This window comes from Xiphophorus maculatus, chromosome 9 (assembly GCF_002775205.1).
Source record: "Xiphophorus maculatus strain JP 163 A chromosome 9, X_maculatus-5.0-male, whole genome shotgun sequence".
Lineage (NCBI taxonomy): Eukaryota > Metazoa > Chordata > Actinopteri > Cyprinodontiformes > Poeciliidae > Xiphophorus > Xiphophorus maculatus.
The window spans coordinates 434,725-459,030 of record NC_036451.1 but is presented as its reverse complement, the minus strand read 5'-3'; the positions used below and the strand labels follow the sequence as shown (position 1 = coordinate 459,030).

Here is a 24,306-nt window from a genome sequence, read left to right as displayed (position 1 = left end):
AACTCCACCAACAGCTGCCTTTGTTTCCTATTATTTTGATATTTTACGGATGTGGCGTGTATGTTTGTGTGTACGGTAAACATAATAGACTTTTAGCAGGGGAAATATATTTGTTTCAAAATCTAAGTCTTTACGATTAGTACCAGAACAGCTGCTTTGATATAGGAAAACATTTCCCTGATTGCTGCTCACATGGGACTCGGCATTGACCAGGGATCAGTCTCAGAAGGTCTGCCATCATCTCTTGATTCTGTTGGACCGCTTTCTGCAACTGATTCCATACATTTTCACATCAGATTTGTTTAATTTCTGAATGACTTCACATGTCACAAAAGTCTTTTTACTTTGGATCCCATTTGACTTTTGCCCCTTTTCCACCGGCTCAGCTCGGGTTCAGTTCACTTTCAGAGCTTTTTTTCGGGGCTGGCCCTGCTTTTAGGACCTTCGAGCAGGTCCAGCCGGGCCGGTGTTCTGACTATCAGTGCTACCTCGTCAGATTTTCCTACCGTAGCACGGATAGATAGCTAAGTCTATCTGTCGGTGCTTTTTATTAGAAGTAAACACAGACAAATAAAGATCACCGCAACTCTGTTTTGCACATTAATACGTTGTATGTCTGTTATCAAATGCAGCGCAGCCACAGCGTGTCCACCGAACTGCGCATGTCACTGTGCTCCTGAAATGATAGGATATGCTTACACTAATAACACACCTCTATTACACAGCTTCAATCTCACATAGTATCGCTACCAACGTCTATTTAGCAAAGTTTAATAAAAAAAAGAGTGTAATTAAACTAAAAATATTTTAAAATATAGGGACAAAATAACTCACAAAACAACGTATTTTGTCCTGATTAACCGCCAAACAACGACTTGTTTATAGTATTAACGACTTTGCAGACGTCAAACTAAAGTCATTTATAACTATATTAACTAAAAACAGGAAGTAATACAGCAGTTTAACGAAAACCATGTATAAAATAAATTAAATAAAGCTTACCATAATCTTCGATGAAGTAAAATACGAGATACTTCCACAGGTAGGACGTATTTATAAGAGATCTTTTTTATTTATTTTTTTTATTTTATTTTTTTAATTAAAAATCTGCTGTGTAAGCAGTATATGCCGTAGCGTCGATGTGCGCATGCGGATTACCACAAGGTAGGACGGATTTATGGTTAGCACAGATGAACAGAACACCTGTTCTGGTTTCGTGGGTGACGCAAGCTTCGCTCCTGCTCACTGATTGGCTGTGGGCGTGGACAGACGGAGCAGCAAAGAGAGAAGAAAAACGAAGGCGCGACTTTTCCAACTGGCTACAACACGGAAGTGATGGAAGATACAAACAAGCCGTGAACTAAGAGATTCTTTGCTTCGGATTTCAATATTCAGCGGCAGCTCGATGGAGCAGTGAGGAATGAGTCGTTTTTGTTAATGTAGTGGAGAGAATGGAAAGTCTCGTTAGCCGCTTCGGAGCCCCACGCAGCCCCACGCAGCCCCACGGTGAACACCGACTCAGATGCAGCTAATGCCGCTGCTGATCTCCAGCCAGGTGAGCAGTTTGTAAATCTGTCTGCTTTTTACTATAGTTAAGGTCGCCTACATACAGTCATGGAAGACATTTGAAACACAAAGTCTGCTGTGTTTTTATTGCTCAAACACAACATGCGCATTTTCTTTAGATACTCAGTTTCACATTCCTCAGTTATAAATAACTGTCAATATTGTACAGCATGTTGCCTTCATTTGGTTTTTATGTTTTTGCGTGAATCTACATGCTTCGATTGTTTCTCATTTTACTGTTGTTGCATTGGAGTTTCCCCCATTGTGAGATAATAAAACAAGTTATATGATATCCTATTATTGTATTGTAAAATGGCTACATATCAGTTCTAAGTAAACGGTTATGAACTATTAATTATAGAGGACATAAAAGTAAACAATAAACTTGAAAAAAACGATAGTTGTATTTTATCCATGGCTGTATGTCTGCATAAGTCTAAAACTTACAAGTAATCATGTTTTGTCTTAAATTTACAAAACTATTGCAGTTACTTATAATTCTCTATGTCTGGATGGTAAAAAAAAATGTTTGCATTTATATAAAGAAACGTCTGTTTTAAATAATTCCTTCTGTGTATGTAACTTCCACATTAGTAACTCTGTGTTATTTATCTACATTTATGTGCTACAAGCTATAACATGTCATGTAAACTTTCCCAGGGAGCAGAAGAAGAGGAACATGGTTGACATGATGGAGAACGATGAGAACTGTCAGAACAACTGGATCTCCTTCAGGGGAAGCAGCTACCAGCAGAGATGGCAGCGCTCCATGGAGAGGGTAGAGGCAAACAGAAGAAAAATAAAAGCTGTTGTGTCTCAATGAACAAAGTCTCTTTTGTTATACTCTCTCCACACATTATTGTACATACTGTAGTTTGTTTGGCATCAAGTTCCTAATATAATCCTCCCAAAATGTGAGGGACTTTAGACAGAGTGAAAATAACATTATATTATGTAAATTTGTCATTGACACTTAACATTGTAGATTACCAATGAAGGTATCTAAAAGTGAAACATTATTCAGCAAACCAAACATTTTGACATTATTATCAGGGTTGCTATTAACAAGAACCCAAAATACAAATCATGTTTGTTCATTTCTATGTTGTACAACATCCTTATATCCACTCTGTTCAGCTGACTTACTGGAGAATCTTCAATGTAAGAAAATGTGTCCAAAACCTCTAACCTTAATTAGTGATAAACAAGATTGAGTTTAAACTTTTAAGCCCCCAATCAATTCTTAGTGACCAAAATGTGAAAACATGGAAGGTTTGATTAAAACTACAACCAGTCAGATTAGAAGGAATACAGCTTTATTTGTTCTCAGTATAACTTGAACATCAGATGAATTATAATTAAACATATTGAAGTTAAAAACAACAGATTGTTAATGCACTTCAACTGTGTGAGAACATCAGCCACATTTTTTAAGTTAGAAATGTTTCATCAGCACATTGAGCTCATGTGATTCCTGCTCCAGAAAGGTGAAGGTCTCTGGACATCCTGAAGGTAAACACTGACGGACAGTCAGGAAGACGGAAACTGATGAGACATCCTACAACTCAGAGGCTGCAGGAAGAATGATGGTCTGGAGCGGCAGTTCACCAACATCTGAAAACACATTGAATTATATTATGAATGAATTCTGACACTATTACGTTATTTGCAACAGCCTGACTAACATTAGCGCATGTATATTTGGCACTATTACAAGTTTTATAGTAGTTTAATACAAAAATCGTCGTTAGCTCATCTGCACAGTCAGAGCCACCTGCTTTTGTTCTGGTACAAGGCAGAGACCAGCTGTCCTCCTCACCACATCGCAGCTTTCCTCCCACTTCGCATTTTCTTGAAGTCTCAGAAAAATCATAATCAGACTATAAAAAATAGCTCAGCTCTCTCTTCTTCTTTTGTATCAGAAAAACAAAAGCACAGCACATGACTCCTGGAGGCGGACCCTGCTTCAGAGCCGAGTCGGGCCGATAGAAAAGCGGTCACTCCGAAATAGAGCCGAGCCAAGCTGCTGAAGTAGAGCCGGTGGAAAAGGGGCATATGCTCCTCAGATCTGGAACCAACTTCCTTTAAAGCCTGAGATGTGCAGAAACCAGGGGCGATTCTAGGATCTGACCTTTAGGGGTGCTTAGCCCCCAGCAGGGCTAAGACCCATGAGAAGATATTCGTTGGTGCAGTTTTCTAAATCTAACTGCTTATTTACATAAATTCACAAACAAAATTAAGAGACATGTTGTCAGTAATCCATAGCACAAAAGAACAATGTTCATTTTACTCAAACATATACTTGTAAGTAAAGGGTAAAATCAGAGAAAGTGATTTTTTCCCCCGAGGTGTATAAACTCAGTTTGAAACATTAATGAGACACTAGCAGCTGTGGAGAGACACAGTCCTAGTGGGGTCTGCTCTCCTGGAAATTAAAGTAAAATCTACTCAAAACTATGCATTTCCAGTCATTTGAAGAACATTTTACTAAATTTATAGGATTAATAAACCTAAAACCAGTTTATTATCAAGGTAGAAGGTCAGATTAATGACTAGTGAAAACTAGTCATTAACCTGAACTTTATTTGAAAATCTTACTTAGAAATTCCATCTCCCTTATTTTTATCTAAATGTTTTGTGGCTGTTGGCCTTTTTTCTTTAAACAAGAATGAATGTCCATCTATGGAAAAGTAGACATGATGAGTCGAGGTTTTAATATTTCAGCTCACAGTTCATGAAGTGAGACAATCATAGTTTCAGTACCAAACACCTTTCTATTCACACAGAAACAGCCTAACATTCTGCACTGTTCTTTAGTTTGACCTTATTTAAGTGACTCCAGAGAGATTTGAGAAATTAATTACAAAACAACACAACAGTCACTAATCAAACTTCAAAAAAGACCAATAAGAGTAATTAACAAGGCTAAGGACCGGGATCAGACTAACCCATTATTTATCCAAATATTTTGCACATAGGCTATACAACATTTTGTACAGAACTACAAAATACTCTTCAAATAAATAAAGCCAATACTGTACACAATTTCATTCATAAATCTAAAAATAATTCTAAATTAAATACTGCATTGCCACTTAAGATTGCCCATTGCAAAAAATCACTAAGCATAATATTTTGCATTGCAAATTGGCATCTGAATAAAGGTGCTGATTATACAAGTCTGGCCCCTTATAGCTGGTTTATATATCTAGATATATATATATATATATAGATATATATATCTATCTCTCTCTCTCTATATATATGTATATATATATATATATATATATATATAGAGAGAGAGAGAGAGAGAGATAGATAGATAGATAGATAGATAGATAGATAGATAGATAGATAGATAGATAGATAGATAGATAGATAGATAGATAGATAGATAGATAGATAGATAGATAGATAGATAGATAGATAGATAGATAGATAGATAGATAGATAGATAGATAGATAGATAGATAGATAGATAGATAGATAGATAGATAGATAGATAGATAGATAGATAGATAGATATACAGTATATATATATACACTATATATATAATGGTCTTTACTCTTTTCTTTGGAGGCTGGTACTAGACCAAATTTACCACGGGGGCCAGTGCAGACAGTGTTTTTATGGAGACACTTAAAAAAGAATTAAACAAATATTAATATTTCATCATTTAATAATGTGAGCCAAAGAGCCACTTGTGTCTCCAGAAATTCAGGTTGCAGATCCCTGATTTGGTAGATGGAAAGAGTGATCCTATCTTGATACAGCAGCTAAAAGTGCAGTACTATAATGTTTGATTCATTAAATTGTTATTAAAAATAATTTTAACGTATTTTTAATAATACCTTAAAAATAAAATAGTGAAGGTTTAAAAAATATCTTCCACTGAATATTTAAAAAAGACATTTATTTAGTGTAATTTCTACAAAACCCCTCTTGGCCCCCATCTAGAACCGCCCCTGGCTTGCAGGTCTGGGTCTGGTGCATTTTTGCTTAGCATGTTTTTTCTTCATTGATAGGAAGTCAGATTATTCGAATTGGTAAACCACATTAATAAAATATTAGTGAAATAATACATTAAATATAAAATAAAATATATCAACATTTCTGAATAAATGTTGACTCCGTATTTTACGGGATGGGTGGCAACCCTATTCAGGGGTGCTGAGATACAGTTTTAGGGGTGCTAAAGCTAAAGCACCCGTAAAACTGGAATAGAATCGCCACTAACAGAAACTGCCAGCACCATTGAATCAGAACTTAAAACATTATGTTTACAGAACCATTTGATCAGAGTGTCTGTTGGCCTGAGCGCTGATGATTTATGATTACATTTGGATTTGTTTGTTTTTTGTATGGCACTTTGGATGGCCTTATGTATATATGGTGCTATAAAAATAAATGCATTTGATTTGTTAGTGTAACAATAAATTATATTTTTCTTTCAGAAAGATAAAACAGTCCTGCTGACAGTGACTGGCCAAGATATGTACGGTGCATCAGGGGGACACATTGCAACAGCCACTGTCACTATCAACATTCGGGATGTGAATGACAACCCCCCAACTTTGGAAAAAGAAGCAGTAAATATTTCATTTAGTTTTTATCATTTATATTGGAACAGTTAGAACATGTTGCTATTGAGGTTTTCAGATGTTATAATAGTTGTGGAGTGGACAGCAGTATTGATGTTACTGCCTCTATGTGGTTCAGTAACAAAATATTTCCTCCTTTAATGTCAGGCTTCTTACAATCAGTGGGACCATGACCACCTTCTTCCTGTTAGCATTTTTGACAGCAACACCTAAACAGATGGGTTCACTCTAAGAACATGATGATTTTTGATATTTTAGGACAGTTATTTGTTATCAATCATCTTCTGTGACAATAACTGAAAATCTAAGCCAACATTTTTTGTTCACATATTCAAGTCAAAGAATTTCTGATTAAGAAATGTTACTGGATTACTGTACAAATATTACTGGATAAAAACATGTTTTACTCTTTTTTTTAACAGTATGAAGGAGACATTGAAGAGAACACATCTGGTGTTGAGGTGATGAGGATCAAAGCACAGGATCTGGACATTGATATGGACAACTGGGAAGCTGTTTTTGAAATCGTCCAAGGCAATGAAGATGGATATTTCAGCATAAAAACTGATCCCGTCACCAACGAGGGCATCCTGTTTCTTGAAAAGGTATCATACATTTTTTACCCAGAGGATAAACAGTTGAGGCCAAAATTATTCACAACCCTGAGGAATTAAAAGTTGTTGTTTTTTTATTTGACTGGGATGTTTCCTGTGAGTGGAAATAACTTTAGTGTTTTGGATTAACCCAGCCAGAGTAAAGACATGAAGCTAATAGAGAATCAGGAGGGAGCTAAAGGTTTGGAAAGCCAATAAAGATTTCATTGTCTTATTGGCCACCTTTTATAGACTGATATGAATTATTTTTTAAGATACTTTTTTCATAAAATGTCAATATCTACATTGATATTCTGTTTACATTGTTTTTGGATTCTGGTCTCATTTCCTGTCCAGGACAAACTTATTTGTTAAATGAAAATCATATTTTACCCAAATTTGCTAGTTGTATAAATAATTTTGGGCATAACTAAAAATGCCCATAATAATCCTTCATTCACGAGTATACGTCCCTTTTCAAGACAAACACAAATTCCTGACTCACTGCAACATATCACCATTCACAGCACACACTCGGATACATTTGACAAACATGTCATGCTACCATGTTTGTCTCTAAACTGAGTGTATTTCTATATATTACTGGTAAAGTGATCACACAACTACTTTTGTTTTCTACTAAGTCACTTTTATTTCTCAAAATTAATGATGTATTTGAAACATAATTTCTCTAAATGTAGCTACCAAAAGAAGCGTTATTCTGTATGTCACATGTGTCTATTGTTACATACCACTACTCTCACCCTTGCTTGTTCTTCTTCTTTTGACTGGTTACGGGAGAGTAGGGCCAGGTACATATTGATGTAAACAAAAGGAAAACAGAAAAGAAACAAAACGGGCACCCGACAGAACACACAGTGTGGTGGGGCTTATATGTCCGATCAGCGCTCCTCAACCAGCTGACATCCGTTGAGAAGGGCAAGCCTGTACGATCCTTCGTCCGTCAGACAATAGTTTGTCTGTTCAATAGTTATTTTTTCTTAATATATATAGTTTTTCTCTTTTCCTAAAAATGCACCACTTGTGATTTTGTAGGTACAGGGCCGGTCCAAGCCTCCATGGGGCCCTAAGCAAAATGTGGTTTTGGGGCCCTCTAGTTCTGCTAATAATGTGGACCGGCTGCAATCAGCAGTCCGATCATTAGATCATTCACAAACCTACTATAAACTTATTGCATCTCTGGCAGTGCTGTTTACATTATGTACATGTATAATGTAGGATACATTTATTGGCCAACTGATTTATCGACCAGTTGATTTCTGGGTGCCGATTTCCTTAATTTTGGGGGATCATGATCAGCTGATACTTACATGTGAAGCCCTTCTTATCCCCTGATCTTATCTTCATCAGCAAAGGTTTATAAATCATCTCTGTCCTCTTCTGCTCTGCAGTGAGAGGTTTGGCTGACAGACCGGCCCACCAGGTCAGGTCTGAATGTTTCCTGTTAACAATATTCACCCCATTGTTGCCAACCCACCAACTTTCTTGCTATATTTAGCAAGATTTCAGACAAAAAAAAATTCATATCAGCCAAAATCAAAATCAGCAGATCAGGCTTTTTAAAGATCGGTAACCAGGGATCGGCCAGAAAACTGCAATCGGTGCAGCTCTAGACACACATTCATGACATTCTTTGATTAAATTAATTTTTCTTAAGCGTTACTCCAATAGCTAAACATTTAATTTATTCCAGGTGAGTCTTTCTCCCCTGAGAATGTTGATTGGTACTGGACTGATTCTGAGCCTTCAAATGATTTTAACAGAAGTTTCACATAACTTAGAAGTTGATGTAAAAATAATGTTTGTTTTAGCCACAAAATGATTTTGCTCTGCAGCAAACAACATATCCCCAACTGCAGCATAGAGTATCTCTTCAATGTAGCAGCTATGTAGCCTGACGTAAAAACATTTTGCTAGACAATGTCAAACATTGAGAAGTTTTAATTATTGTTATTAAACGTTATCAAACATTATCAAACTCAGTGTTTTGAAGCCAAAAATACGTCCGAAATATACAGAGCCAACCATGAGAATCAGTTCATTTAAAGTTTAAACTCAGTTTCAGACAAACACAAAGACCCTAGCATTATGTTTGGCTGTTGAACTGAACCGTTCCAGGTCGCTATCAAGCAAATTTTCTATTAGCAGCTTTACAAATATTTTACATTACATTACATTACACGAAGCTGAAGTTGGTTTCCAATTCTAGCTTCCGATTCGGGAAAGGGCTAAAAGGCGATTTAGAATAATTATAACCATGTTTGGGATTCGTGAAATCTTTTTCTGATTTGTGAAACTTCACTTCACTTAGCAGACTGCTGCAGAAGATCTTTCCTTCCAACAGCCATCACCATCTACAATAACTATTTGAAGAATTAATGAGTTACACCAACATTTAATTTCAAATTGGGATAAATAAAGTGGTTTTGAATTAGAATTGAATTTGAATTTGAAAAAAAATGCATGGAACAAGTGTGAATAGCAATCTAAACTGTTGTTGCGCAACACCCCCCCCTCCTTTCTGTCTCTACTCTCTCACTCTCGTACTTCCTCTTCTGAGAGGGGAAATGTGCTACCAGCTCTCCTTCTAACGGGTTAATTGAGTTTCCTAAATCTGCTGGGATTTACCCTGTCCAGAACTGAAGTAAACTCTGTTTAAGCTGGTTTTGAGAAATGATTCACCTGGTTTTCTGACGGCCTACATCCAGGTGTCCCACCCTGCTTCCTCCTGTGAATTAGCCAGACTGAGCAGCCTACAGCCAACTAGTTTCACAGAGCACACCTGTTAACGGTCGCTCGTTCTCTATTTTACAACGTGCATTTGTTATTGAACCAGGTAGGTTTTAGTGACTGGGCGAGTCCCAAGGATGATGTTTTACATTTGGGCTACCAGCAACCTAAAAACATTTTCCACTTTTTCCTCTCCAGAATCAAACATCACAGCTATTTTACAACCATCAAAGAACTTTAAGGTGACTCATTAACTGAATGTCCACAACATCTTTTAGATTTTCTTTATGCTAAATATTTTATTAGTAAGGCATTTTTGCAAGGGTCAGTACAGCTTAATTCAGTAGCAGAAATAATCAAATAAGTAAAATCAGTCATCTAGTCTATCTTTCCCTACTGCTGACACTGAGAACTAAAAAAGGGAACCTTTGAGAGAGACGGACGGAGTTTGGCATTTCGAACCCCAGACCTGGCCTGATGATGAAGAAGGTGCTGCAGCAGGAGGAAGATGTTGATCGGCGAAGGCAGGAATCTCTGTAGGTCTGATGAGCTTCTTCTTTGTCTTTGCCTTTGTCTTTGTCTTCATCTTTGTCTTTGGGGTCTGAACCCAGCTGATGAGAGAAGTGCGATTCAAAGCCACAGGTTGTGGGCCTGACGGGTTGGTCTCCATAAGCAGGACAGTCTTCGGCTCTGTGGCCCCGGCTCTTCTTCAGCTGCAGAGTTCTTTGTCCATCTCTTGGCTCGAAGCTGCCCGGAGGATCCAACCAAAGGTTCCTCTTTTGCACCCACCTTTTATAGGGTTTCATTGGCTGTCTGCTTAGACAGATGATCTCATATCCATCACTGTCTTACAGACATTTCCTGATGTCTGTGCTAATGTCTCAGGGTTGCTCAACCTCCTGTGTCCCTTGCCTGCACAACCTTTTCTCTGAAACGTTTACGTTGTTCAATCTGTTTCCAAATAAGGCGCTGATTATCTCTGCTCTCCTGTTAGTTCCCCTTTCTCCCTTAACCTTTCACCTTTCACCTACCATCTACCTACAACATATCAGTGATGTTTAATTGCAGTTACACCTTTTTACACCATTTCAAGTTCAATGTCAAAATCACATTTATATCACATTTATTTTCTTTAGCTTCTCTGATTTAGCATTCATTTATAATTTTATAACCATAACTTATTAATTACTCGCATTATAATCCTAATGTGAGTTATTACAGATGTTTTCTAAAATGAAACCAAGAATAATCAATGATTCTAATTATTTGATACCAAAGTTACAGTTACTTGTTTTTCTTGTAAGTGTTCCCACAAATGTACGTGTAAATATTATTACAAGTAAACCAATATTAATATAAGTATTTTACTTTGAATCTTATCAAATTACTCAAAATGTTTAGATTTCATTCTTTAAACTTTCATGCTTTAAAATAAGGAATAGTCTCAGCTATTTTTATAAATCTGCAGGCTGGAAACTTACTTCCTCTTTTTCCAGGAAACCTGCTTTTCCTGTTTAATGACTCTCTCTGACTGACTGATTTCTTATGATTAGATAGAAAAAAGTAGAATTAAAGCAAAGTTTGCATGAGACAAAAACAACACACACAACCAGATTTATTTTATTGACACCTAAGTCTACTGTTGGGCCTAGATGTCACTTGAGTGATTCATTTTAAAGATAACTTTATTTATTATTACTGTTAAACTTAAATCTCCAGCATGGGGAAGTGGGATGAGCTCGGATTTTCTTGACAAAACTTTAGCGAAGTTTTACAAATCAGGTAAAGGTTTCACAAATCCCAAACATGGATTAAAATATTCTGCTATTAGAGCAGAATAATATAGTCCAGGTTTGAAGTGTCTAGGTGTTGTGGTTTTGGAATTAGAGCAGTTCTAATATGAGCTAGATGCAAAAAGGGGCAAAAATGGCATTTTATTGAAGTTTCACAAGTCAGAAAAAGGGTTTCATAAATCAAAAAACAATGTTCTAAATATTCTGCTATTAGTTGAAAATAATCTAGTCCAGGTTTGAATAGTCTAGCACTAGGAGTGCTAGGTTTTCGATTTCTGGGGATTTCTCCCCAGACTTGCTGAAACAGTGCCAAAAGACCCTGAGTCCAAACTGATGACTCTGATGGCTCAAATTAGCCTCCATTCATCCATTCTTCTATTCTTCTATTCTTCTATTGTACATGTGGTCGTTGACCGTCAGGCCAGAAGGTAGGAGTGTGAATAGCCCATGTTGGGGATGGGTATCTATGTTCTTCAGGTCAGGTCAGACGACCCATCTCTGGGCTCCAAAAGGTAGAAATGTAAAATGACCCTTATCTGGTCATTACCGGGGTTTTCGACCTCTCCCCTGAAGTCCTGATAGAGGGTCAAAAGACCCTGAATACAAAAATTGAGATTAGCATCCCTTCTTCAATTGTGAATGTGGCCATTGACCGTCAGGCCAGAAGGTAGGAGTGTGAATAGTCCATGTTGGGGGTGGGTATCTATGATACCTACAACTAGTCAGTTTAGTTTTGAAGCATACATGAAGTGTTTTTGGAGAGATGTGACCTTTTGCAGCTGATCCATGATGTTGTGCTGCATTATCCAGGTCATTTTGCCAAATGTACATAGAGTTTGCAAAACATACAATCTGTTTCAAAAAATATGCAAAGGTTTTTCTAAAAGAAATTAGTAATGTTTTTCTTTTAAATAAAGCTAAGTGGGTTTAAAATGACAGTTTAGAAATAAACTAACCAAATTAATTGTGTTGATCCACCTCAAGAAAATCATGCAAAAAGTGTAAGCAAAAGAGATCTGGGAGACTTTGCACATGCAAATTTGCATGCAGCCTTTTGTGCTGTGGAGGATAAATAGGTGACTGCTTCATCTATTTAGTTCACAAGAACTAATGGCATTTATTTCAGTCATTATCTTGCGGGGGGTGACCAAGGTTCCATCACTATGTGACAGCTGGTCAGCAAACCTGGCAAACATGATTGACATGGCAGCACTGAATGCACATGTGCTTTATCAGGCATGCATTGGGGTGCAGGAGAGACGGGTGGACTTCCTGGTTGAGCTTGCAAAAGAGTTGGGTAACTCTCATGTGAGTGAGAAGAAGGCACACAAGGAGAAACTGCTTCGGCAACAACCTTCCACACACAGCTCAGGCAAAAGGGCGAAGTGTCAGGTCAACCATCGATGCAGGATGAGTGTCCTGAGGCCGAAACATCATCAGTGACCCCTCACACCCCCACCATGGACTGTTCTCCCTGCTGCCCTCTGGAAAGAGGTTCTGCAGCATCCGGTGCCGGTCTACCTGGTTCCGAAACAGCTTTTTCCCACTTGCCATCAGACTGCTGAACTCTTAACTGGACTGCACTCAAAAACTGGTCTCCACTTCATACCTTGCACATGTACAGAGCTAAATAACTTCTATTTTACTGTCAGTCCTGCACTTTATATTTTATATTTAGATTTATATTCATATTTTATACTGTATTTTATTTTACTCACAACATTGGAACCTCAAACATTATCCTGAGCCGTATGCAACGAAATTTCGTTCTGTATACACCCTGTGCATTGAAAATGACAACAAAGTCAGTCTAAGTCGAAGTCGAAGTCTAAGGAACAATTGTGCAACTGTGAGATGCGTTGAGGCCATTAACAGGGTACTAATAAGGTAATGGCCTTATTTACAGAACAAAAGCACCTGATAGATAAAATCCTTCAGGCCAGTTGGACTATCTCTAGACTGAATAGGTATATGTCACAATGGACTAACTCCAGCACTTCTAGTGTGTTGTGGTTTTGGAATTTGAGCAGTTATACCATGACAGAGATCCAAAAAAAAAGTAGTGAAATCAACCTTCATTGAAGTTTCACAAATCAGAAAAAGGTTTCACAAATCACGATCATGGTTCTAAATATTCTGCTATTAGAGCAGAATAATCCAGACCAGGTTTGAAGAGTATGGGTGTTGTAGTTTTTAAACTAGAGTCGATTAAAGATGCAGAAGGTAGTGAAAAATTAGGTGGAATCGCCCTTTAGCCATTTCTCGAATCGGAAGCTGGAATCACGGAAGCTCATGATACATGCGAAGCGTGAGGTACCTACCGCGGCCACCAGGGGGCCCCAAAGAGCAATTTATTTTTTCTTTTTATCCATAAAATAATGATTTCTACATACATTATCAAATATATATTATTGTAAAAACAAATCAGTTCACAGTGAAATTGTGTGTTTTTAATATTATAATGACACAGAAATTATTACTAAAAAAAGAAAAAAAAATCCGCTCTACTGAGGGTACCCAAGTGGCCCTGGGGCCTTAATCAATCAATCAATCAATCAAATTTTATTTGTATAGCACATTTCAGCAGCAAGGCATTTCAAAGTGCTTTACATCATAACAAACACAGAATCACAATGCAATATAGAATCAATCATTAAGTCAAGTTACATCAATAAATTTGTAATTGATTACATTTCAAATACAATTCTAAACAGGTGGGTTTTTAGTTGAGATTTAAAAGAACTCAGTGTTTCAGCTGTTTTACAGTTTTCTGGAAGTTTGTTCCACATTCGTGGTGCATAGATGCTGAAAGCTGCTTCTCCTCGTTTGGTTCTGGTTCTGGGGATGCAGAGCAGAACCAGAACCGGAACCTGAGAGGTCTGGAAGGTTGATAAAATAACAGCAGATCTTTAATGTATTGTGGTGCTAAGCCGTTCAGTGATTTATAAACTAACAACAGTGCTTAAATGACTGGTTAGTTTGCTTATGCCTTGGGCCGGCCCTAAAAATCCTCTAACGTCCAGCCAGTTTTTCCAAAAAATCAAAACAAAAGAAAACAAACTTCATCCCGGCCAAAACATCCGACTCTCCCCTCTGGGTGGATCCTTGGAACTCTTGTTCCTTCCAGAGCCTTTCTCCATCGTACTTTAAGTTATTTTTTCTTAACAAAAACTCTGCTGCTGCAGCAGCTTCAAACACGCCACGCATTACTCATCAATCTCAGGTGTGTCACCATCCCAGCTAAAAACACTGGGGCTGGCTGTGCCTCCCACCCCCACCAGTGAACCGTCAAAGGTGCCAAAATAAAAACAACAAACCAACAATCAGTTGGTTTCAACAGTTCATTAAAGGCGGTCAGTCACTGGTCAGGTTACAATAACTGTGCTTGCAAAAGAAAATCCTGTTTTTATTGAGTGACTCTGACTCTGACTGTGAAGCTTAAATTCTTACACAAATACTAATGCACATTGATTTAAAAGAATCATAACTGTATAAGTCTCAACTGACAAGAAAATATAGTTTATCCACACATGCAGCTGAATGAATAAGTTTTTATTTTTCTGTTCCTTTTACAGCCTGTTGACTTTGAGGATGTAAAAGACATGAATCTGGCGCTAGCAGTGAGGAACAAAGCTCCACTGGTTGATGGATCTGGTTCAGCTGGTGGAGCTAATATAGGTTTTGGAGGAGGAGCCGGTGGTGCCGGCGGTGCCGGTGGTGCCGGTGGGTCCAGCGGTGCCAGTGGGTCCAGCGGTGCCAGTGGCAGTGGTGCCACTGGTGCCAGTGGTGCCAGTGGTGCCAGTGGTGCCAGTGGTGCTAGCGGGGCTGGTGGTACCTGGGGTAGCAAATTTAAAACCTATCCAATAAAAATCAATGTAAAAAACCAACCAGAAGGACCACATTTTGAACCCAAAGTCAAATCTATCCCCATCAAGGAGGGAACACCCATCGACGTGAATAAAGTGATTGCCAGATATCCTGCAATCGATAAAGATACTGGGAAACCAGCAGAGGATGTCAAGTAAGTGTATACACAAGCACAAAGCTTATCAAATTTAAATTACAGCTTCAATTTTATTTTATAAAATGTTTTCTGTTTCTGATGCATAGATATTTAAAAGGCTCAGACCCTCAGAACTGGCTCAGCATTGACCCCAAGACAGCTGAAATCAAACTGAACAAGATGCCTGACAGGGAATCCCCATTCCTGGTCAATGGGATGTACATGGCTGAAATACTCTGCATTACCGAAGGTACTGTTTTATTATTTAAGGTTTATCATTTTAGGACACAATTTTAGAACTAAGTTGGAATTCCAGAATATACCTGTTCCCTTGCTCCTTTAAACTGAGATGAGAAAAATATCTAATTATGAAATATCTACCCACTGTAAGTTTAAATTGTCATGATGACGTTAATTGCAGCATTATATCTTATTCAAGTTCAACAGGCAGAAAGTAGTAAGAATCCTTTCCATCTTCCTATTGTAGCAGTTCTGTTATGGTGTTTTCACGCCTGAGCTGTTCATTGAAATTAAAATAAATTCTAGTTTATTTCTCCTCTTCTTCTGGTTTACTTTTTGGTGTAAATACCAGCACAGCAAATCGTTGTGGTGTGTGAAACCAGAGCAATGATACCAAGACCGTTTGGAAGAGGTGGACTCAGTATTTGAGAAACGATTGCTTCCTGGAGGCGTGGACTCTGTTCAAGTTTTCAGTTTTACCCTGTTACTAACATTTGTCCATGACGTATGTAATGCGCCAGTTCAACGCTAAGAAGCTTATCGGGAATTGCCTGCACTGTGAACAACCATCCTTAACTGCAAAGAGAGAAGAGCCGATCCGAAAGAAACGGCTGACGATGTTAGTTCAGCTTTCGGTAGCGTGGCTTGCTCAGACTGAACGACTTAGTTCAGTTCTTCTGCTGCCATTGTGAAAACTACAGGCAGACTACAATTCTAAAACAGTGCAGAAAATCGATATCATTGTTCACAACTTCTCTTTCTGTTCTTTGGTTAGCCCGGTAGAAAATCTACCAGAGGAATCCACTTCAAGAGGAGAAAGTCCAGTCAGACCACTGAAGTGCAATTAGGATTGAGTGGAATTGTGTAGGAAGGCAAATGGCCAAGCTGACCTCCACTAGTGTTTTTAGGGAAAACATTAAACACTCCAATAGCAGAAAAGAGTTGACTCAGTTGTCTGATAAACCTGCTACAGCCAGGTTTATGAGACAAAATAAAGGATCACAAAATGGGATATTAATTAATAAGGGTTTTAAAGATAGGAATCTTCTGGTCAATAATCTGCATTTATTTTTTTTTAACTTTTATATTATTTTTATAATTCTTTTAGTAAATTATAAACGAAAAAAAGGTTGGTTATGACATGTTTACACACTCAGTGAGGTAATAATGGTAATAATAGACAGCTGTAGAAAGGTGTGTTTAACTACAACTCTGCTTCCTGGTCTGGACCTAATGCTAGTGTTAATAGTTTTAGAGCAAAGAATCGTTTGCATTGTGTTGTTAACTTCCCAGAAATCCCTCATATTGAGTGTACATGCAGCCACAGTGGAGAAGAAATATTCCACTTTAACAGGAAGAAACCTTTTTATTTTAGACATAATGGTTGATCTCTACGTCAGCTAATGATTTGTTTCATTCCTACCTTCTGCTGCTGATTTTGTTACCATCACAATATGGGCTAATAAATAAATTTAACATGTAATGTGTGTGTGTGTTTTTTTTTTTTGCGAGAGCCACATAAACAGCAGAAAAGGAAATGGTGAAATCTTCAAACATTCCTAATTGATATATATATAACTGACAGTATCATTTGTGTGTGTGTTTAAGATAAATTAAGGTAAATAAGTAAAAAAAAATACATATTTACATATTGCATGGTCCTATTTTACTAACTAAAGATTCTAACTTTGTGTCTCGTTGTTCTTCAGACTCCATTTACTTTTCTGAAAAAATAAAAAACAGAAATCAGGAAACACTACAATGCCAATAAATAAACACATAGAAAATGTTCCTTTAATGTGGAAAAAATATGACATTATTTAAAGGACAAAAACTGTCTCCTTAACTGTGTTACTGAGAAAAAGGGGCAAACTAATACTTGAATGATTAACTGTTTTTGCTTTATGATTACAGGAATGCCAAGTAAAACAGCGACTGGCACGGTAGCCATCCAGGTGGAGGATCTCAATGACCACTGCCCTGAGCTGACCAGTAACTTCATGCCTGTGTGCAAATCCAACAAGAGGATCATTGTTAATGCCAAAGATGAAGATGCATTTCCTAATGGCCCACCTTTTAAGTTTTCCATTCTCCCTGGGAGCACAACAGTAGATTGGAAAATGATGCCTTATAATGGTAAGATAATGTATGAAGCTACATAATTTGTAAAGAAAATTTAAATCCTGCAAATATTAATAAAAATCACATTATGTTATGTTTTTATAAATTTCATGTTCCCCATGACAGGATTTTCATAAAAGTAACAACATAGAAAACATGTTTTTCATGAGTGACTTCTTTTCAACTGATAATAGTAGGATTAGGGCTTTGACAAAAAAAGACTGCAGGGATTGCATGTTGACATTGTTGAAAACAAAGTAACATAATTTCAGATGTTTGAATGCTGAGTTATGACGTAGATGGTAAATACTAAAGAGAAAAGGCTGCAGGTGGTATGTAATGTAGTCAGTGTTCACAGCAAGTTCCCAGCAGTAGTTCCCACTTCTTTTACCACTTTTGTGCCCAGACTTTGGTCTAGACACACATACCTATGTGTGTTTTCATGATTACAGACAAATAAACACACAAATATCAGACAGATGTGTCTGATAACAAATCTGTTAGGGTGATGACAAGGAGGCCTCCCAACCTCAAAGCTCATCACTCTGTGCTTTATTTTTAATAATTTCAGTAAGGATTTAACAGTGTAACAATTTGATTGTAGTGGCGACAAAGATTTTTTCCACTGAGTTTAAAAAAAAGGCTTCTATAAAAACTGATCTTCTGTTTGTAGAGTTTTATTATTTATTAAGAGCTCCTGTCTCATTTCCAGTCAGAAACAAATGTCTGTTTTGAAAGAAGATAATTTTGAACCTATATTAGCCAGAGGTGTTAATCATTTGGATTGAACTTTACAGACTTTCTGTTACTCAGACGATAAGCTCAATCCCCCTACATGTTTTTGTTGACATACTTCTGGACTTTTTCTCTCTAATTGGGTTTGGAGACTCTCAGATGCATCACTGCAAATGATCCTTTTCAGTCCCACTTTTCCCTTGAGAGGCAGGTTTTTGTTGACTCAGTTAAAATAGACTTTATTACCTTCTAAGTGATTTTACAAAACTATGCTAAAAAAGCTATGCATTTAACATGTGTAACTGACTGCTGCTGAACTTTGGCAAATGGGAAGAAATAAATTGTATTTAAAACAATGTTTGAAATTTGACTTTGTGTGTCATTAACTCATTAACTAAATGTTCTTGAAATGTATATGTCTGTTAGGCTCTTTGCGCTTGACTAAAGATAAATTAGAATGTGAAAATTTTAATAATGCATGTGAAATATGTTGTATTTGACAGATACTGCAGTAGTTCTGACGACATCTGATGATGTGCGGCCTGCCCACAGCAATCTGATGCTTGTGGTGGAAGACCAACAGAAACTCTCCTGTCCAAAACCACAAAAACTGACAGTCTTTTTCTGTGACTGTACGGAAGTAGATGACTGTTCAAACAAAGAAACCATTAAACGGATTGGGTCAAAACCAGCATTAGGACCTGCAGGCATTGGACTTCTTTTTCTGGGAGTTTTGGCCATACTACGTGAGTGTAACTCACTACTTATTTCATTGAAAGATTGATGATGAGCTTTGGCCTTGCTTAAGAGGCAGATGTGAGATGGTCAGAGAGAACTCACACTGCTTAGCTCTAATTAGCTCCGAGCTGAAGAAACTTCATGAAGTCAAGTTTTTTATATAGCCCCTTTCTCATATTAAAATCCCATGGTGCTTCAAAAAGACAAGGCATGAGAATGAAAACATGACTGAGAAAAAACAAAACAAATGAAATGATAAAGATAATTCCATTCAGTGTCAGTGTCAATTTATTTATAATGAACTTTAGAAACTGCTATGGAAATACTCCGTTGTGTTCATAAAACCACAGATAAAAACACATACGAACAATAACAAATTAAAACAGACAGAACAAGTAAATTACAATGTCAGGAGCAATTAGGAGCAGTGATGGCAAATGGCCGGTCTCCTCTGCTTTTCACCCTGGTATTCATGATCCTTTGAATAAAGTAAATCCTACATTGTGTATTATTGTGTAGAGCATCTGGCAAACTGTTGAAACAGGATGTTTGTAGTTTAGAACTAGCTGATCTGATGATATCACCTGCAGTGTCAGCAACAGCTGATGTAAGAATGTATATATTTGGCAAAATAGCACTGGTGAACCCTCTTAATAAGTAAGATAGAGGAAAGCTTAATGCTAATTGTTGGATATGTGCACTGCTGAGACTACACTTCACAGTAATATGTCCTGGGTTACACCATCTGTTGTTGACAGCCGCTCCTCTTTAATCACTGTCTGCTTGTATCGTAGGAAAGCCTGGCAGAGAGATGCTGAAGTCAGAGACATGACCATACTGTTGGTATACTCTTAATTGAATTATATACTTTTGTCTTTCAGTTATTCCCTTTTTGATGATACTGGTCAAGTGTGGGAATCCGTCAGCCTATAGCGACATGTTTGCTAAGATGCCTTATGAAACAAAACAACATCTCATTTCATACGACACTGAGGGCCAAGGAGAACTAACGGTGAGACAAACATGTTTACAAGCTTGACTTGACTTTTGAGAGCAGCACACTTGTTGTACCTAGTATTTGTTTGTTTTCAAAAGACATTTATTGGAAAGTTGTATATTGAGCTTCTGACCTAATTTGACAAAAATATACAAAGATTTTGTGCTAAAAAATATGCATCCTTGACCCTTTATAGGAAAGTGATTTCAAAAATCTTCCTTTACAAAGTCAAAAATCTGACGTTGACTTTGTACAAATGGTACAAAGTTCAGGTTTTGGAATGGAGCAGTCTGTTGCTTCCATGTACCAAGGTGCTTCAAGTGAGTACAGAGACGGACTGTTGGGGATGTCTCATTGGGAGAAAAGTGGCTCTCACTTTGAGTCTGAAGGCAGACAGTCAAGAGGAGGAGCTGCAACAGAATGTTTCAATGACATCTCATTGCCAGACAGCTACCTGAGAGGATACTACAACAACAAGGTGAGAAATCAATGTTCACAGAAATTTTTAATCATTTGCATTTCAGCAAGACAAATGTAAAGGCAAATATCTGCAATCCTTCCTGTTCATGGTCCAACATTTGCTACTCTTGCAATACTAATGTTTCCCATCATCTTTTCTCTCCATTTTGTACCAATGTACAAAACTAATAAATCCCATTGCAACTAATAAAAGTGCTGAACTTCATGTACAGTGCAATCACTGTACATGAAGTTCAGCACTTTTATTAGTTGAGAACAGAATTAACCAGAGGACATTTTTGAACAAACTCTGCATCACAGGCCTTATTGTTGAGAGCATTTTGAGGCCTATATAATGGCATCAAAAACAGAATTTGTTATAATAATCAGGTTGAGCTTAGTGATTTGCTACCATGTCAAGTATTTTTTTTTTATTCCTTAATACATCCTTTAGTCAAATAGACAAACATAAGAGCAGGTAAACAGAGCAATGATCCACTTGTTCTGAAAGTCAGAATTTAGACCTGGGAATACCAAGTTCCTCTTAACAGTGTTGCAGTTTTAGATCAGGATGATCTTCTAATCAGAGTAACTATTAAGAAAGCTTTTAGCAGTGAACGCTTTTTATTCGTCCAAAGACTGAACGCACTGATTAAGTGACAATTACAAAGTAGTTATGCAAGAGCGTGTAGGCTGGGATCATCAGACCTTTCAATACAGAATTCCTGGAGTTTCACTTCATTTTTAAAATGAAAATGATTTGAATACTTCTCATTCTTTTAATGCTGGTAAAATCTGCATTGACATGTTTTTTTTAACCATGCTGCCTATACACACATTTTTCATTACAGTTCCATCCTCCAAGCATCCTCTCTCTCTTTCTCTCTCTCTTTCCTACTCTTTTGCTTATTAAAGGGTTTCATAATTTGGTTAATATGCAGACCTTGAAGTCAGGATTGGTTTTTCATTTTTATATTGTTAATGTGAAAACAAATAAACTCTTAATTTCCTACAGCTTGCTAGTGGAGATGAGAAGATTGTGCAAAAAGATCACATGTTGGTGTTTGACTATGAAGGCACTGGCTCCTCTGCTGGCTCCGTTGGCTGCTGCAGCAATTTGCAACAAGACTATGACCTGGAGTTCCTTGATAATCTTGGACCAAGCTTTAAAACACTTGCTGAGATATGTGGAGGTAAAAAAGTCCAAACTGAGACAACAAAGGTGGATACTCCTCTACCTAATCCTTCTGTAAATAACATTCAAGTGTCAGTACCAAAGTTGGTGACAAGACAAGAGATGTCCTTGCCATCCAAAGTGCAGCCAGCTAAGTCCACAACTGAGCAGACTTTAATCAGTAAAACTAGTAAAACAACTGAGCATGCTAAAATAAGGGAGAGCAAGGCCACAGTGAGGGAAGGGATGACCTCAGTGCAAACAGGGAAGGCACAGAACCAGATGCTAGTTGTAAACCAACAACAACCTGTCTATTTCACCACTGCACCCATGCTGCAGCCCATACAATATGTTGTTCAGCAGCCACTTCAGAATGCCATGATACTAGCTGAAACACCTGGCCCTAACATTCAGCACATGGTAATGGTTAATGGCACTGACTTTGGCTCTTCCCAGGGAGTTATTGTTCAAGGCCAAACAATGATGCCTAGTGCCCAACCCCAGAGCCTTGGGGCAGTTCTGGTGGACAGCAATGGGATCCAAGGAACCACTGGCAACATGGTCCACTCAGGAAACTTCTCTGGCGCCCAAAATATGATGGTTGTTGAAGGCCAGGTCCCCGTAGGAACAGTGAAAGTATTAAATGGGAATGAGGCTAGGCTCATTCAAGGTGGTACAATGCTAAATGACCTGTCAGGATGTCAGACAATGCTGAAGATTGGGGAGTCAAGCAGCATAGGGCAGCAGCTTCAGGATGGAAGAGGTGTCTTCCAAACAGCTGAAGTCGCTGGGGTTCAAAACCTTCATGACCTCAGTGCTGGGGAGTCCAGTTGCTCTAAGAGTCGCACCTCTTCCAACACACTCAGTACAACCCGTACTATTCATAAAACTGTTGTGCAATAGTCAGGAGAACTAAGAAATAATGCATGTAAGGTGGTCAACAGACAAGTAGGGTATGGTCTACGGTGATGGGAGCTCATATGTAAGGCATATGTTAAGGTCAAAAGCTCTGCAGTTAGTATTTGAATTGATGCCCTTTAAATTTAGCTAAAATACCATAATCTTAACCTCTAAATTTTCACTACCTAAATTACATAATTGATTGTAGTTAGAAGGTTCTGCCATTGCACTCGACTTCTCCTAACCTAAATTAAATGGGACCAATAGAGGTATCTGTATTGGTAAGGCCTCATTCAAGGTGGTACAATGCCTCTAAACCTTTACATCTATAAAATCAAAATCAAAAATAAACCTTGGTCTTTTAAATCTTGCACCATTATTGCATAGCTAACAGTAACAGTGATGGGAATTCTCTTTTGTATGATGCTGAAAATAATGGCAACAGCAAAGACATAAAGCCAATCCCATCTGGTTTATCCCAACATGTAGAGCACATTATATTCATTTGCTGCAATTTTTGGCTTGTGTTTTTGTTTGTTAGCATAATGCTGTCTGGGACATCTTATCTGTCTACAAATATCCATGCTGTGTTTCTTTAATCTGGTCCGGGGATGAGATAACTCTGTCTTACACACACACTCACACTCTTTTTCATTAAGAACACTGAATATTTTGTCTGGTTTCAGATTTATGTTTATTAATCAGTACCATTCTGTTAGTTGGTTAAATTCTTTTTCTTATTAAACAGTCTAAATGCTAGATTTAGGGGTGTTCTCTTGTGGTTATAATGTGTTTATAAATGTTGAGCTTTCAAATAAAGAAATAAATGCTTGTCATTCTGTAAACACTGGATGCAGCAAAAGAACAAGTTTGATAATAAAAATGGTTTACTGTTCAATTTTGTTTATGTTTCTTTCCTTGACCTATACTATCTTTTCTCAGCCACAAAACACAGAGGTTTTTCTGTAAAGTACAATCAAGAGGCGTCATCATATGTCTTGAGTGTGGATAAACTGGATTTTTACTTTTGTGCTGCTCATCTTTACTCTGGATATCATATGGAGGAAATCTGTGAGTGCAAGTGCAGTTATTTAACCTTCACACACAGAAAATTGGTGTGCAAGAGAATTCCAAGAGCTGAAAATGTTACTGTCAGTGAAATGCATCAGTCCTATTGGGCCTTTTTGGCCTGTGGGACTCCAGAAGCAGTTGATGGGTACCCAGCGGGCGAAGTGGCATGCAGTTTGGTTGGTTGCTGAGGCGTGGGAGGAGTTTGGAGAGGCCATGGAGAAAGACTTCCGCACGGCTTTGAGGCAATTCTGGTCCACCATCCAGTGTCTCAAGAGGGTGTAGCAGTGCAGCACCAACACTGTTTATAGTGGGGATGGTGTGCTGCTGACCTCAGCTCGGCATGTTGTGGGCAGAATACCTCGAAGACCTTCTCAATCCCACCAACATTTCTTCCATTGAGGAAGCTGAGCCTGGGGACTCTGGGTTGGGCTCTCTAATCTCTGGGGATGAGGTCACCGAGGTGGTTAAAAAGCTCCTCGGTGGCAAGACTCCGGGGGTGGATGAGAGTCGCCCGGAGTTCTTTAAGGCTGTAGATGTTGTAGGGTTGTGTTGGCTGATGCGAC

The 24,306-nt window shown here is 37.9% G+C and overlaps 1 protein-coding gene and 1 long non-coding RNA gene across 2 annotated transcripts in view; both read left to right on the top strand.

Moving 5' to 3' along the window:
• The window catches only part of LOC102219781 (desmoglein-2-like), a 29,162-nt gene extending 5,592 nt beyond the window's left edge, over window positions 1–23,570 (top strand). Inside the window, exons 6-14 of the mRNA XM_014474071.2 lie at window positions 6,022–6,156; window positions 6,591–6,773; window positions 14,881–15,326; window positions 15,416–15,558; window positions 17,463–17,684; window positions 18,908–19,150; window positions 20,024–20,154; window positions 20,336–20,617; window positions 21,614–23,570. Coding sequence (XP_014329557.1) covers window positions 6,022–6,156; window positions 6,591–6,773; window positions 14,881–15,326; window positions 15,416–15,558; window positions 17,463–17,684; window positions 18,908–19,150; window positions 20,024–20,154; window positions 20,336–20,617; window positions 21,614–22,675 — 2,847 coding nt within the window. The 3' untranslated portion in view covers window positions 22,676–23,570. The remainder of the gene's footprint in view (window positions 1–6,021; window positions 6,157–6,590; window positions 6,774–14,880; window positions 15,327–15,415; window positions 15,559–17,462; window positions 17,685–18,907; window positions 19,151–20,023; window positions 20,155–20,335; window positions 20,618–21,613) is intronic.
• On the top strand, window positions 2–2,390 carry LOC111609703. Its single transcript, XR_002753273.1, has 2 exons — window positions 2–1,555; window positions 2,227–2,390. It is a non-coding gene; the product is annotated as an uncharacterized LOC111609703 (long non-coding RNA).
• Window positions 23,571–24,306: the final 736 nt, after the last annotated feature.